The 16,002-nt window shown below is 34.0% G+C and overlaps 1 protein-coding gene across 1 annotated transcript in view; it reads right to left on the reverse strand.

Moving 5' to 3' along the window:
• LOC149538458 (Glycosyl hydrolase family 47 protein) overlaps positions 1–16,002 on the reverse strand; it is a 187,914-nt gene that overhangs the window by 117,308 nt on the left and 54,604 nt on the right. Inside the window, exon 4 of the mRNA XM_089799786.1 lies at positions 14,285–14,371. Within this exon, the coding sequence (XP_089655912.1) occupies positions 14,285–14,371 (87 nt within the window). The remainder of the gene's footprint in view (positions 1–14,284; positions 14,372–16,002) is intronic.

The following is a 16,002-nucleotide window of genomic DNA, read 5'->3' on the forward strand; positions in this document are numbered from 1 at the left end:
CAGTAGTCACAGTTCCTTTACATTCCCAATATAGGATGGTGCATATAATGGCTAGCTTCTGCCACTTATTAATTTGTTTCACCAGTAATGGTAACAGAGATATATATGCTCTGTAGCATTGCAGATTACAAGTCTTCCCTTAATTTCCAAGTGTTTATATTCAATGCCTTATCTATCCCAGATTACTAGCATTTTTATCTGTTGGACCATTGGCATCCGTGATCGTTTGTTGACTAATCTGAATATCTCCTGTGGCTTGTTAGACTCCTACAGACTAATGGTATTAGCGTATACGCCTGCCAGCATGGACATTAACAAGTAGTCTGCCAGCGTGGATAGTTTATTGAGTGTTTATTATTGTTACAAACTGATAGCATCCCAAGTAATCTGCATGGAAGGGAGACGGTCTTGTTCAGCCTTGTTTGCCTGATTTTATTATAAATGCACTGTATTAACAAATCTCTTCTGTGTTTGGGGATAGTCTGAAGTCAACGGTCATCGGATAGGTATTCATGTTTCTTTATTTATTTACTTGTTAATTAACTTCAATAAAGTTAATTATTAATCAACTTTGTCAATATTTAATTTATTAATTATCTTTGTTGATTAAGAATAATAGTAAGAGTGATAGTTAATCTATTAATTTAGAATATTTATTTTTATTAATTAACATATATATACACATTATTATTTATTAACTGTTAATAATTGTAATACATTCAAATATTTGACTATCAATGATTAAATGATATATTCAATATATATAAATATATATATGTTTATTATATATAGGGGCTATCACACCAATCCTTTTTTTACACATCTGCTTGTCACTATACATCTAAAGATTTCAATGTGCTTTAACAGAAGGTAAACAAGCTGCTATTGATGTTAATATAACAGGTAGGACTCCAAAGAAGAACAAGGACATTACAAGTGCAAAACACATTCCATTAAAAGCACCATATATACAATGATGTGTCATTTATGATCGATTATTGATCAAAATCATGAATCCGACGTTAAATGCTCAAGAATTCTTTTGGCAGCCGTAAATCATAGGTCTCAATTCCCCTGCCACTGTCCTTTACCAATTGGGTTACAGCCTAGTTAATATGCTTCAATTAGCTGTAAACTTAACTTGTACTAAGTATAATGATAAGGAAGGATAGTTGATTATCAAACAATTGGGTATTGTGTTCATTGATTTGGGACATCATTGACATTCTTAACAGTTACGGTTATTATTATTGTGTGTGAAAATTGACAAGTTTATTATTATATGGTTTTATAATGATTATCTACTTTTTGATTTTTTATGAGTGCAGTAAGAAAAAATTGACACTCTCATCAAACAAAGAGAGTATCATCAGGAATGGAGTGTCTAGAAATCTTGACACCAAAATCTTGCGAGGAAATCAAATATGCATCACTTAAGAAACATATAGCTAGATTTGTATATATAAGCGTGTGGGTAAATCTCGAACAGAATTATTTACTTCAGCACCCTCCTGGGTATCAGCTTAGTGTACAGATCTGGATATTATTAATTCCCATACAGTTGCAATAAGGGAATTCTGCATACAAAATTGATGGAAAATGAATGATATAACATTGATAGCAATATTAGTAGCTCAAAGCAATTTAATTCCATTCTCCTAAATTATAATTCTGATAATGATTGCTACGTTCTGAGCATGCCAAATGCTATATTTAATCAATCCTCAATCAAATCAATGAATTAGTACCTAAGGGCTTGACCCTAACACATCTTAAAATCCACTTACCCTATGAAAAAACATGAACTACTATGATCCAAACAAGAGCTTGGATATGTGATATTTAGAATTACAGATTTATAGCAATACAATTAATGCCACAGGGGGAATAAGATTTGTGACTTGAAAATTAATTGCCAAAACATTAGATCAAGGGATGAATTGCATCACTACATTTGAATATTATCACCTTATGAAGATTGGAAATCGCTGTCAATACACACAGATCTGACTTGCCAAGCCTCAATCAACCAAATAGTGGCTAGAATTATATGCCACTCCAACTAGAGGTGTCTGGCTCTGGCTCTGCCACTCACAGAATAGCCACAAATTATAAAGACAATCTTCTATGCATACTCAAAGATTTTATGATGAATTCAATATGCCTATTAAGGGGTTCAGCAAGTCCTTCAACGAAGAGCATGATAAGCCTCTTTATCTGTCACATTAAATACTATCACAGTAAGTTTTCTGGAATGGACTTCTCGGATCCTTCCTATGATCTATCAAACCTTTCACCTGCATAGTAGTGATGGAATCACGTCCTTGGGTCACCATACCATGATATTACCATCGTGAGCTATTTCTTACAAAAGCAAAGTGGCGAATTTAATAGCTGCTTTGAACATTGGATTCAAGGAAAAATATATATCAAGTTTTTTTAGCCACGAACATTCTGATATACCACTTGTCCAGTCAAGATATAGACATATTTTCTCTCATCATACCTCCTCCTATGCCGACCTTTGGTTTTGATCTCATAGAACTCAGTGAACCTTGTGTCCATAGTTGGAAAACTCGCCAAATCCAAAAACTCGCCGAGCCCCCCAAAAGTTTAATCGGGAAAAACTCGGCCATTTAAAAAAAAACTCGGGAAAACTCGGGAACCTAAAAAAACCGCTAAAATTTAATTCAAAATACATTTTTTTGCAAATTTCAATGAGAAGATGCATCTAATGAGTTCATTATAGAGAACACAAAAGAAAGAAGCAGGAGTTTAGATATATATAAATGCATAGTGGGTACAAAATCACATTCTCATGCTGAATGCTGATGGTGGGAAGCATAATAGTAAATAATTTGTGTCAAACTAGAAGTAAAAACATCATTACAATCACATTTTCCTCTTCCTAGCTCTACTAGCATATTGTAACTCTCTATCTTACATAATATATATAGGCTTTTTGCCTTTTGTTTTTAACAAAAAAATTAAATTAAATTAAATTAAATTTATTAAAAAAAAAAAAAAAAAAAAAAAAATTTAAAAAGAGTTTTTCTAAAAGACTCACGGCTATTTTTTCTTGCGATTAAATTTGGGAAAAACTCTCCAGTCCCAAAAACTCGGCGATTAGTAGAAACTCGCCGATTATTCGGTGATTATGCCAACTATGCTTGTGTCATTGCAAATTACACCAATAAAAGCATTGTATTCTGCATGTATCTTGTCCAATTCATTGACTTGTTCAGATTGTTCCTCTTCTATGCCTTTTTGAAAGAATTTGGCCCTAAAAGATCTAGAGCTCATTAACATCTTTTCCACTTCAACCAAAGTTTCGCTCCATCAGAAGTTCCAGCCTTACTATGAACACATTTATCTGTGCTTATGTTCCAATTCAAGCCTCTTAGTGTTGATGTGAGTTTTGTTCCATTACAACATGCAGAATCAAATACTTAAAGTTTTGAGGAGAAACACCAAACACTCACTTCTCTCTTGATATAAGATCATCTCTCATGCTTAGCTTGCAAAGTAAGCTCATGAAATGACTTCAAGATTTCTTCTTAATTGTGGACTTCACTTAGTTTTATGATGTGATATGTTGGTTATCACAAAGCGACTTATGCTATTCATTCAATGGATATCTAATCATGGACTTCACTCAATTTTATGATGTGATATGTTGGTTATCACAAAGGAACTTATGTTATTCATTCAATGGATATCAACTCGTGCACTTCTGAAGATTTGTCTCTACAACGAGCAATGAAAATATAGTTTCGATTTTCCAACTTCCACTCAAAATAAACTTAAACTCTATTTCTACTTCTATCGTGAATGCAAGGAATCGTGGATGACCCGGACTCTACTAGATGTAATCTCACCAGTGGCTTCACCCACCTAGTGCAAGCTTCTAAGGAATACACAAATGATTTTCACATCAATATCCTTTCTCCAATCCTATAGTCTGGAAGCAAACCAAATATTGAACATCAATTGAAGTTAAGTGTTTTCATTGGCTTAGCATGCAAGGCACCCTTACCATCGGCAAGAGGCTAGTGGCCCAGATTTATTCAAGTCAAACTATCCACAATAACTTCCATTCAACTAAACTACTTCAACATGAAATGAAATCTACTCCAAGTGAAAGATTGAGGAAACCATGCAATACTACAAAGCAATATTAAGTAATCCATCATGAAGAACCAACAATGAATTATCCATTACTTTGAAAGCTTCATAGCAACAATTTGATCAAGTCTCTCCCTTAGCTATCCTAGACTACTCTAGCTCTCTACCTCCAATCTCTAAGCTAATCCAAAAGTTCCTTGACTAAAACTAATGAATTAAAAATGAGAAGGACTTGGCCTTTTCTAGTAGTTCAATGACAATGAAGGGCCAGGATCAATTCAAGATCAAGGAATGAGATTTCTTCCCACAAGCCCTAATTAGGGTTGCCAAATTTACAACCAATTACACAAAGGCACTAATTCCTGGGCCAATGAGAAAATTACAATGATTTTTGCAATGAATCAGAAAATAGGACACTTGGCATGATTTGATTAACTCTGCTTGAAACTAAAATTTTCTAATTGGAGGAGGTAAATAATTGCCACATCATCATTTATATCGTGTGCTTGAGTCTAGGCTTGTAGAGTATCTCCCAACATTTGTGATTTCTCCATCGTTTGAAATTTCCTCATGGAATCGGCTTTAACCACTTGCATCTTTGTGAACCTATGAGCTTGATCTTTCTTGATTTTCCTTGAAAATGTCCTCATGTAGTTGGATCCTCTGTGTTTTCCTGAATTTCCCCTTGATTTTAATCTGACTTTGCAGGTTGATAGCCTAAATGTGAATCCTTTCTTCCCACTTGAGTCCTCGAGCTTGAGCCATCTCCCTGCAGTATCCACTTGAAGTTTGGAGGCCTTGATCATCACTTTGCCCTCTAGCTCCTTCTATTGGTATGACGATGGAGGGTATGTGCACCAACAACACTCTGATTTTCCAAGATTTCCCAAGAACGAATTTCGATTCAGCCCTTCTCCTTCTTGAACTCACCTTGCAAAACAAAGGAGAAAAGCATTAAGCTTGTGGAGAAAAATCTAAAAATAAAATCACATCAACAAAAAAACAAAATTCAACCCAATTTAAAACCTACCATTTTGCAAAGTAGAGGCAAATTTTAATCTCATCACAATCCAAAACCATTTATTATTTTTTTTTTTATTTCTTATTTTCGTCTTCTTCTCTCTCCTCAAATTTGTCTTTTATGAGGAGAGGTAGGATGGTTTTGGCGATTAACAAATAATGACAATTGGCTAGGGAAATTTCAAAAGATGCAAAATTTCCACCGAGTGGAAAATTCTAAAGTTGCAAAATTTTTATAGGAGTGGAAAATTCCAAAATTGCAAAATTTCCATCGGACATGGTGCTCTTAATTTTTTCTCATTCTAACGTTCCATAGCGATTCCTTGCTTTATTCTTGATTATGGTGTTGTCCCCATGTCATAAACCAATTTTCTAATGGATGGCGAACATGAGAGGCTCAAGCGGGGAGATTTCAGAAGATGCAAAATTTCCACTAGTGGAAAATTCTGTAGTTGTGAAATTTCCACCAAAGAAAAAATCCTTTGGAAAAATTATCAATTTCTTCCCCTCATTGTTCTAAAATTGCAATGATTAAGTTGCCACAGAATAAAGGCCTAGGTCTTTGTAATAACCCTCCTCAAATCTGCCCTCAAAAAATGCTGATGAAAGCTCAAGGAATTTCATCAAACAATTCACATGCAAGGGACGTATGACTGATATAGTATTTCAGCTAGCTTCAAATGATTTTTTCTTCAATTTGCATCAATGAGAATCTTGTGCTAGAAGACTACAATGGACTACACAATGACCTAACATGAGTGTGCTACTAATTTTCACAATATTCAGTGCATATATATGATCTAAGCATGAGAAATGAACACCTACAGCAACTGGCATTTTTACAAACAGTTGGTATGCAAACTAACTAGCTGATAAATAATCATATTAAATTGCATAAATGACACCAGCAACTATTATCTTCTTAATTGCAATGAAAAATACAATGATTATGAAATATGGCCAAGACTTTGGCATTTACATGGATTACAAAATGATAATGCTAGTATAATGCACACTTACAGCTGAAAGCTTATAACACCCTAAAAAGCAATACTAACAAAAGAACCTGGTTATAGATGGCTGTAATAATTTCCTTCAATGCTGCCCCTTCTGCTTTGCTTTTTTCGAACTGCTTTTTCGGCCTGCTTTTTTCGTACCCGCTTTTTCAGCCTGCTTTTTCGGTTCCGCTTTTTCAGACTGCTTTTTCTATCTGCTTTTTCGGATTTGCTACTATGTTGAATCTCAAGACCATATCTTTCAATGGCGTCAAGATTTCCAGCTTGAAGGGATTTCGTCCTTCAAACTATTGAGACATAATCTTTAGAAAATTTTCCAATTTCTTTGATGTTTCCAACCATCAATAAATGAGAGCTATCCTCTTTCTTTTAATCCCTTCCTCACTTGCTCCACGCTTCCGTCTTGCCAATGTGGGATAATACATGAGTTTTAATATTACTTCTTTTTTTCCTTTTACAAAGTCCATGTATGTACTCAAAAGGGGAACTCTTGATTTTTTTTATAAAGTGACTTTATAAAATATTTTATAATTCAAGTCACTTTATTAAATTAATTAAATATAAAGTTACCTTTTAATATTTATTTATTTGATAACTTAATAAATAATTAAGTTAATACCACTTATTTATTTAATTAAAATAATTAATTAGTCATCCTCATAAAATATTCATTATTTTGGACAACCTAATTAATTAAATTAATTAAATCAAATTGCCTCCAAAATGGGGACATGACAGTCTTGAGGTTTTTGGTAGGAATGAGGAGAAGGGAAATTCCAAAAGTTGCGGAATTTCCACTGGAGTTGGAAATTTTCGAACTTCCCAAATTTCCACCAGAGCCTTTCTCACAAATTTTGTTCTTATTTCTCAAACATGCAACCCTTCTCTCCTGGACTAAAATTTCACTCCCAACTTGGACTTAGCCCACAAAAATCCCTCTAAGCAACATCAACATACTTGTACAAACCTGAGACCAAAATTTACTCAAACTCACCCCGGACTTGTCTTGAAAAAATTATGCCAACCAAAATTGCCTAAAACAAAGACTCCTACTTGCTAAAGAAAATAGAGGGCCGGGGGTTGTCCCCACAAAAAGAAGGGGTCCCCATTTGTAATGGGGCAATGGTGTGAAAACCACAAAACACTTAGTAGTTGGACCATTTCCTTCATTATCCCTAACATGTTATTATGGAATTCTTATATCCTCTCAAAGAATACTTTAGTGGTCTCATCATCTTTATCTCCCATACTAGCATCGTTGTTCTTTTCTCTCAATTGGAACCTTTGTTCCTTTTCACTCATCAAAGTTCCCCACGACAAGCAAGATTAACTCTATGGTTCCACTAAAAAATACCCACTTATGCAACAGAGCTAATTTATAGAAGGCTAACAATTGCATCTATGAAGAAAGAAAATAGGTGCAAGGGGCGATCACTAAGATGGACAATCCAACTAGGATTTCATTTTGTGAATGAATATTGATTTTTAGAAAGAATGCCTATCAAATTTAAAACATTTTGACATACTTGCATCCCAAAAAGGCCTTCTTTTGAGTTTGGAAGTACTTACTATTTTGAGCAATGTCTACTTTAAGTAAGTTTCACTCTATGCAAGTTTTTAGCATCTACAATCTGTTCTTGCTATTAATAGATAGGTCATAGATTGTAAACTCAATTCTGACACCAAATCTAGAAATTCAAAGCAGTCACTAACCTATGATCCAAATTTAAGTCCAAAATGGCAAAAACAAGCTGACCTGGATGGTACGGGTCGACCTAGAGGGTACAGGTTGACTTGGAGGGTACGGGTTGACCTAGCTCACTTGAGGCACTTAAGACTTCATTAATTTTGATGAAACTTCAGCCACCTATAACTTCTAGTCAGATCTATCTATACCTCATTTTGTAGCTTCACCACGTCACCTACACACAAAAAATATGAAAATTGGTAGGAGAAAGGGGTTTGCCTTAGTAAAACCCATGAATAGGAGTTAAACATGAAATTGAAATGTAAATACTTGAAATAAGGAAGCGTGTTGATAGTAGTAAAGGCTTGGATAGCGGTGTGACCTTTTTGCACATCAACCCATTGCAAATGAAGACGCCCTCTTTTTGTTGAATAAGCCAAGTATTTTTGCTGACAATGTCTTCTCTCAACCCTTGAACTACGTTGGTGGTTTGTCCTAAGTATGAAATTTGCTAGGTCTGCCCCTAGCCCCTAAAATGGGAATCATATTAAAAACAATAAATTAGGTTGTGTGACTGAATATTGATCTTTCTAAAAGAATGCCTATCAAATTTAAAACATTTTGACATGCTTGCATCCGAGAATGGCCTTATTTTAAGTTTGGAACTACTTACTATTGTTAGCAGTGTATTTTAATTACATTTCACTCTATTTCAGTTTAACTTAATTTTGCATTTAAGAAAACTTACTATTTATAGGAAGTCTATTTTTGGCATGTTAAATGAACACTAGTTAAGGAAGAGGAGAAGGGCTACCCAATTCTATATCTAAAAAGTTGAACGTCTGGAAGTTGGTCAGAGTGGCTAAGTGTTGGCCAAGACCAAGTTGGGAAAGCATGAGAAATGAGCTAAAATGGTTATAATTGGTCAAAGTGGCTAAGTGTTGGCCAAGACCAAGTTGGGAAAGCATGAGAAATGAGCTAAAATGGTTATAATTGGTCGACCACTGGCTAAGTGTTCCCCAAGACCAAGTTGTAAAAGCATGAGGAATGAACTAAAATGGCCAAGTGTTAAGCAAGGCCAAGTTGGGTGTAATGTCCCCATTTCTAAGATTGATTTTAATAATAATAATAATAGAGTTAATATACTTGATTAAACAAATTTATAAATAAATAATTAGACAATTATTTATTATATGTTTAATAAAAGAGACTTCCATAATAATATATAATTATTATTAAATTAAAATATTAACTAAATAACATAATAAACTATAATACAGTTTATTAATTATATAATGAAAGAATATAATTGCACTAATATATATATATAAAAGAATAATAATAATAAAATATAAAGATAAATGATAGTATTTCACATATTATCATTTATAAATACTTAAATATTATATAGAACAGATAATATATGTATATGTAAGTATTAATATAATGTTAAATATTTTATTGTATAATATTATACAATCATTAAATATATATGATTAATACAAACATATAAAAATATTAAAGAATTATAATAGTGTGACCATAGAGAATAGTTGAAACCGTTAAGAAATCACTAACTATTTGGGTATTTATTCAGGGAGATCATTCGCAGAGAATTCATGGAGAAATCAGATTTTATATTTTTATTTATTAAAACCTTGGGAAAGGAGACTGCAGAAGGTAAAAGGAGGATTCATGAGCATTTTAATTGATATATATACAGGAGGATTTAAGAGCAATATACACGCAAGTTACACTGAAGAAATACAGAGATCAGAATGGACCAATGATGGAAAGGAAAAACATATAGAGACTGGACTTGACCAGCAAAGAAAAGAAGATATTATATGGGATAGCGTATAATATTAAAGATCTACAACTACAAAAATATAATAAGAACATAGTCAATAGCCATGGGAAAACTTCAACATCCAGTCTGCAACAGTGATAATCAATTAAGCAATCAGTGATAATAACCTGAATCAATACATGTCCAATCAGAAACAAAGGTATAACAGTTGATACAAGTGAGCAATAAAAGACAGATTTAGAAGCTGGGTAATCCAAAAAATCAATCAGCAGCAAGGTATGCAATAGGCACCGCTAAAGACGTAAAGGAGAAAAAGACAATTGAGAGTAAGAAACCAAATAACGGTGAACAGTCCAGTCAGCATTGGAACCAAAACTAGAAAGAGATCGCAGTTTATAATGAAGACTGCAGTTAATATGATTGCAGAATATATGAATAGCAGAGGATGACATATAAAGAGGGAAGAAGGAGTAGGGATCATCTACAGTGCTTTTGGGATTGAATTTGAAGCACTATGTAGGATGATAGTTTGATGCATTGGGAGTGAATATAGATCAAATATTGGTAGTATTTGAGAATGAACATGCATACTTGCCTAGTCACCAAACGATATTAAATATTATTGAAATTCATATCGATTACATTGATGCAACTATATCATAATTACTGAGACTGTTTCATTGCGTATTGACAGTCTGGAAAGGAGATTGCATAAAGGTTTTCGATTTGGGATGGTTGTCGATAGATACATATGAGCTTGGCTTATACTTAAATTGAGGATACCAATAATTGCCTCTCGCTAAATCGAAGAAGACCAGGTTGATACTCTGACTGTTTCATTGCGTATTGATAGTCTGGAAAGGAGGTTGTATAAAGGTTTTCAATTTGGGATGGGTGTTGATAAATACATATGAGATTGGCTTATACTTAAACCAAGGATACCAATAATTGCCTCTCTATAATGAAGAAGACCAGATAAAAGAGATACAAATCAAAGTTACATCGACATCAAATGGAGTGTACAAATCAGAATATAAGATATTTGACCACCAACGAAGTTATATAAGGAGGAATTATAAATTGGAAAATATAGATGGAATAAGAGATATAAAGTATAAATATTAGTACTCTTGTATGGAGAGAAATCAATAGAAAGAAATAAAATTTCAATCAAAGAAGTGCAAAGCAGTTATAATAAATTATTAAGACACCAGTAGATCTGCAAACGTGAATAGGAAACAATTCAATGCATACCAACAATTGATGCTGGGAATAATTTTGAATGATACCTTATGTTGAATAGATCTACATTTACGTGGAGATATTATACACATAATTATAGTTGTCATCTAATTCTACATATTTCCAAGAAATCATTCTCACAATTGATATCTCATTCTCTAAAGAATATTGTCTTCATTAATATATAATTACATCAAACCAAAGAATTCAGTGGAGATTAAAAACATAAGGATGTCTCTTGGAATTGAAATATCAGAATCAGGATCCTAAATCACATATGTATATCAAGCAACATTACATTGGGAAAGCAATGCGAGTGATCCAAGTTGGGAAAGCATGAGAGCGAGCCAAGATGGTAAGCACAGAGGAATAGCAAGAATGGCTAAGTCTGAAGAATTTAAGATCACCAGAGTCTAAGTTGGAAGGAAAGAAATGCAAAAGGCATTGAAACTTGTGAAAATTTATGATTCCAATCCAGGAAAATAAGTGAAAATCCTTGGAAAATCCTTGTTCTAATATCAAGTATTTTAGGAATCTTTAAAAAAAATTATGAAGTCAGACTAATGGAAGAGTGTTGATTATTGAAATTTGCTTGTCTGAAAATTTTTAGGATCTTCTAAAATATTGAAATTTATAATATTTTTTATTTAAAATTTCAGCTTGATATTAAGAAAACCTCAAAAGAAAAGGTTATTAGTTAACACAGTGTGGCCAGCTGACCAGCCCCTTTAGATTGGGCTCATCACAGCTGATAACTCAAAGATGATTTTAAGGAATATATAGCCTCAAATCCAGATGAGGGAAAATTTAAACATGGTTGACATGGGAGATATTATGGACAGCTTACTGAATGGTTTAAACTTGCATCTGTCAGAAAGCTGCCAATGTTGACAAAAAATGATCAACACAAATGAACCCTTTTAAAGTTGTCACATATCACTGGTATAAAGAAATATGGCCACTTTAGTGCTCAGACAGTGGATTAGCATATAGAATTAGTAGGGAAGAGGACAAGCAGTTCAAGTCTTTTGTTGTTTCTCAAGAAAAAGTATAAATTTTGAATGGAAGCAACTTCAAATGCGATCAGTATTGAGTCTCAGATGTTAACCCTTTGGAGTATACCAAGGTCACTTGCATAGGCATTGCAATCATTCCAATTGAGCAATCATTCCAGCCTATAATTTCTAAAGATGCATGTTGCAGTTTCCATGTCATTATCATTGACTGCTTACATGGGGTCAACAATCTGTTGAAATCAAATTTCAATGCAGGCCACAGGGTCTATATTTAACCAAAAAGGAACAAGGAAAATCTCTAGCATCAATAAGGATGTGAACTGAAAACATGTCAAATCCAATCAAGAAGTGAGACCTGACAAGAAAAACTGCAAAGGACTTAAGGATGAAATCTTGTTCCTTCACTTTAACATCAAGATGTTAACTAAAGATTTGGCAGAAATGATTTGTACAAAGAAGATTGGTTGCAAGTACAATGTTATTGAAAAGAAAATGTAAATACTGAGAGGGGGAGGGGGTGAATCAGTATTTAAAATTTTGATGAAAGTAAGAAAAGATTCTAACCAAAATGAACACAGTGACACAAGTTTTATCACGTGGAAACTCTTTTGGGTAAAAACCACGGCTAACTAATAATCAGAAATGGGCCCCAACCCAGCAAATGAAAGAGCTTCAACTCTTATTACATCAACAATCAGATTTGGCTTCAACCTATAAATGAGCTTCAACTCATATTACAACAATAATAGCTCTCAAGTACAGACTCAATCTACTGCTCTCTGCTTTACAAGAATGAAAAATAACAAAAGGATTCTGAGACTCAAACCAGAGATGGAAAGATGTACACTAATCAGAGTAAGTTCTGATGGTTTCTTTAAGATTCTGACTCAGCAAAACAACATGAGACAATCTAGCATATCCCTCTGCACCAAAAGCTAAGTGAAGCTTTTACATATACTCTATCTCTACAAACAATGTCTGCAGTACCTTCAAAAGATTCAAATCAGCTGCAAAGATAAAATGGAATGCAATCTCAGATTTGTTCACTGTTATCCATCACCTCTACATCTGTAGATAAAAATTGTTAATCTGCTGCACACTTAGAGCCTTCATCAATAGATTTTCTTATATTGTATTTTCTTTCACTTCTTACCAATCCTCATACATACACTTCACATTCTCATGCAAAACTTTTATTGTCTTCTATACGCACCTTATAGACTCATTTCACACACACATGCCCGAATTCTCTGAAATCACAATGAATGGTCAAAAGAACTTTTGCTATTTCTACAGATATATTCTTTTTCATCTTCATGATTTGTTTCAACTCAACAAATTGGCAGAAGCAACAGTAAAATTTTGACAAATTACAAACCATGTTGATGGCTGGAGAACTTCAATATATAACCTTCATCCACCTGTAACTTCTGCAGAAGGCGCCGATCATAGTCTAGCTGTTATAAAACTCTGCAAAGATGCCTGGCATCAATTTAATGATCAGTGACAACAGCGCCATAATAGCAGCATCAGAAAATGATGTCATGGAGATGAGAAAACTGTTCACCTCTGCAAGGCTGTCAGAATACATAGTAATGCCAAGCTGCAGAATAAAAATTAAAATATTCTCTATTGGCACCCACAGCTAACATGCCAGCACTTGGCAATCCTTAACACAGTCACAGACCATGGACAGAAGTAACACCACAAAAGAATATACCAGCTCACAAACAAGTCAACTGGACGCCAGCATAAACTTTAGTCCAATTCCATTAGTAGCAAACAAATACTAATACAGGTGCCAACAACAATCCACTGAGAGACAATGAAAAATACCAACAATGATCCTTAGGAGCAAAATCAGAAATATCAATGGTACTCAAATCCATGGATGAAACCCTAACGACTCTCCTTTGTCCTATTTCTATTAGGAGTCTAGGTTCTGGCGTATAATATCTATCTGTATATGTCTGTGACTGATAATACTTTGGTGTCTGTATATATTCAGGGTAAAATAGTTATAATATTGTACATATGATATATTGGGATAAGTAAAGTTCAAAGAGTACCATATTCAACTGCATTATAAGCTAGCAAAATAATGTGACAAGATAATTACAATATGTCCTATACTGTAGGAAAATCTTATTGACCAATCAAGATAAAATACACAGTATATGAAAAAGGAAAGAAAGAAGTTCAAAACAAAATAAGGAATTGCTGTTACATTCAATCGATATTGATAAATATATTAGAGAAGAGAATGAGAAAGGTAAAATGATCATTTTGATTAGCATTAGAAAACAAAACATACATAGCAACTATATGTAAGAAATGTCAGAAATCTCATCTGAGTAAAAGATCTTACTGTTGCATCATCACTTGCAATAAGATGCGCTGAAAGTAGGCCTCCAAGCACTCGTATTGTTGTCTCAAATACAGAAACAGTTTTATTCTGCACGTATGAAAGACACTTCATAAGTTTTTGAGCTTGCTGCAAATTTGATTATTATATCAACCACTTAAAATGTTATCCTCGTAGTTTGCACTTTGCATATGTGTGTAAGGAATAAATACAAAAATTCAATTGGGTCATACAGGCACTTATAGGCAGTCATCACTAATAAATGAAGTAGATCTTTTCCCGACTTCAAACATCTTAGACAACAATCAATAGAAAAAATATACAAATGAGGTGGTAACTAGATCAGTTAACCTTGTTTCTATTATGAAGTAATTGGTAGAACACTTGCTTGATATTAACAGAGACCGAGAGGTCAATATATACAAAAGAATAAAACAATGCTTCCTTAGGAAACAATCGTAAAGATTAGAAACATTATATTCTACCTAAAAGAAAGCTAAAGAAAGTTAACAGATAACTACAGACTAACTAATATTAGAAACATTCTAGTATTTACAATAGATTACAAATAGACAACCATTAACAAATAATAGAAGCTTATCTATTATTGTAATAGCCTCCCTTAATGGTTAATCTATCCACAACATCAAGTTGTCCTTTGAATTTAACAAACTTATCACAACCAAGAGGCTCGGTGAGAATGTCTATACTCTTGGTGAGAATGTCTATAGTCTGATCCATGGAAGGAACATACTACAAGTCTATTGTCTTGTCTTCAACCAGCTATTGTATATAGTGACAATGAACATCCACATGCTTTGGTTCATTCATGGAAGACTGGATTCCTTGCTAATTTGATAATGCCTTCATTATCAACAAAGAAAGTGGTCGGTCTTCCTAGTGACATCTACATATCCCCAAACATCCGACGAAGCCAAACAACTTCACAACATGCCTTGACTGTCCCTCTGTGGAGGAGAGAGAAATTACCTATTACTTCTTATTGGTCCATGCTGGTCCATGTGTCGGCACTGGATCCCAAACTGAACACATCCAAAAGTTGACTTTTTATCATCAACAGAGCTTGCCCAATTTGAACTAGTGAACCTACTGAGTGTAGGATTAGAAGTCCGAACGTAAAGAAGTCAATAATCTGAAGTGCCCTTCACATAACGAAAAACACGCTTTGCTGCAATCCAATCATCAGCCTTGGGAGCTGACATAAAGCGAGAGATGTGGCTGACTGCGAAGCTAATTTCAGGCCTAGTAGCAGAAAGGTAGATAAGGCTGCCTACTAGTTGCCTGCATGTAGTATCATCAACAGGATGAGATCAAAGTTTGGTGATAACTTGAGACCTTTCTCCATGGGTGTAGAATATACCTAAAGACTGTTACCAAACCTCAACATCTAGGCAATAGTGCATGAGCCCAAGGTCAGTCATATCAAAAGCCTGGCATGAATTCAGTTTGATTCCATGAATTAAAGATGTCGAACTACTAGTGATGATCAAATCATCCACATAAATAACCAGAAGGATGATGTCACTATTAGTAGTCTCGATGTACAAATTTGAGTTTGAAGAAAACCTCTAGAAGCCTTGATCACTGATGTACTTATCAATTTCATGTACCATGCCCTAGGGGCCTACTTCAAGCCATAGAGAGCTTTCACTAATCTAAGAACCTAATGTTCTTTACTGACAACCTTGAAACTAGGAGGT

This window comes from Cupressus sempervirens, chromosome 9 (genome assembly GCF_028749045.1).
Source record: "Cupressus sempervirens isolate cs-2001-9-10 chromosome 9, ASM2874904v1, whole genome shotgun sequence".
In the NCBI taxonomy this organism is placed as follows: domain Eukaryota; kingdom Viridiplantae; phylum Streptophyta; class Pinopsida; order Cupressales; family Cupressaceae; genus Cupressus; species Cupressus sempervirens.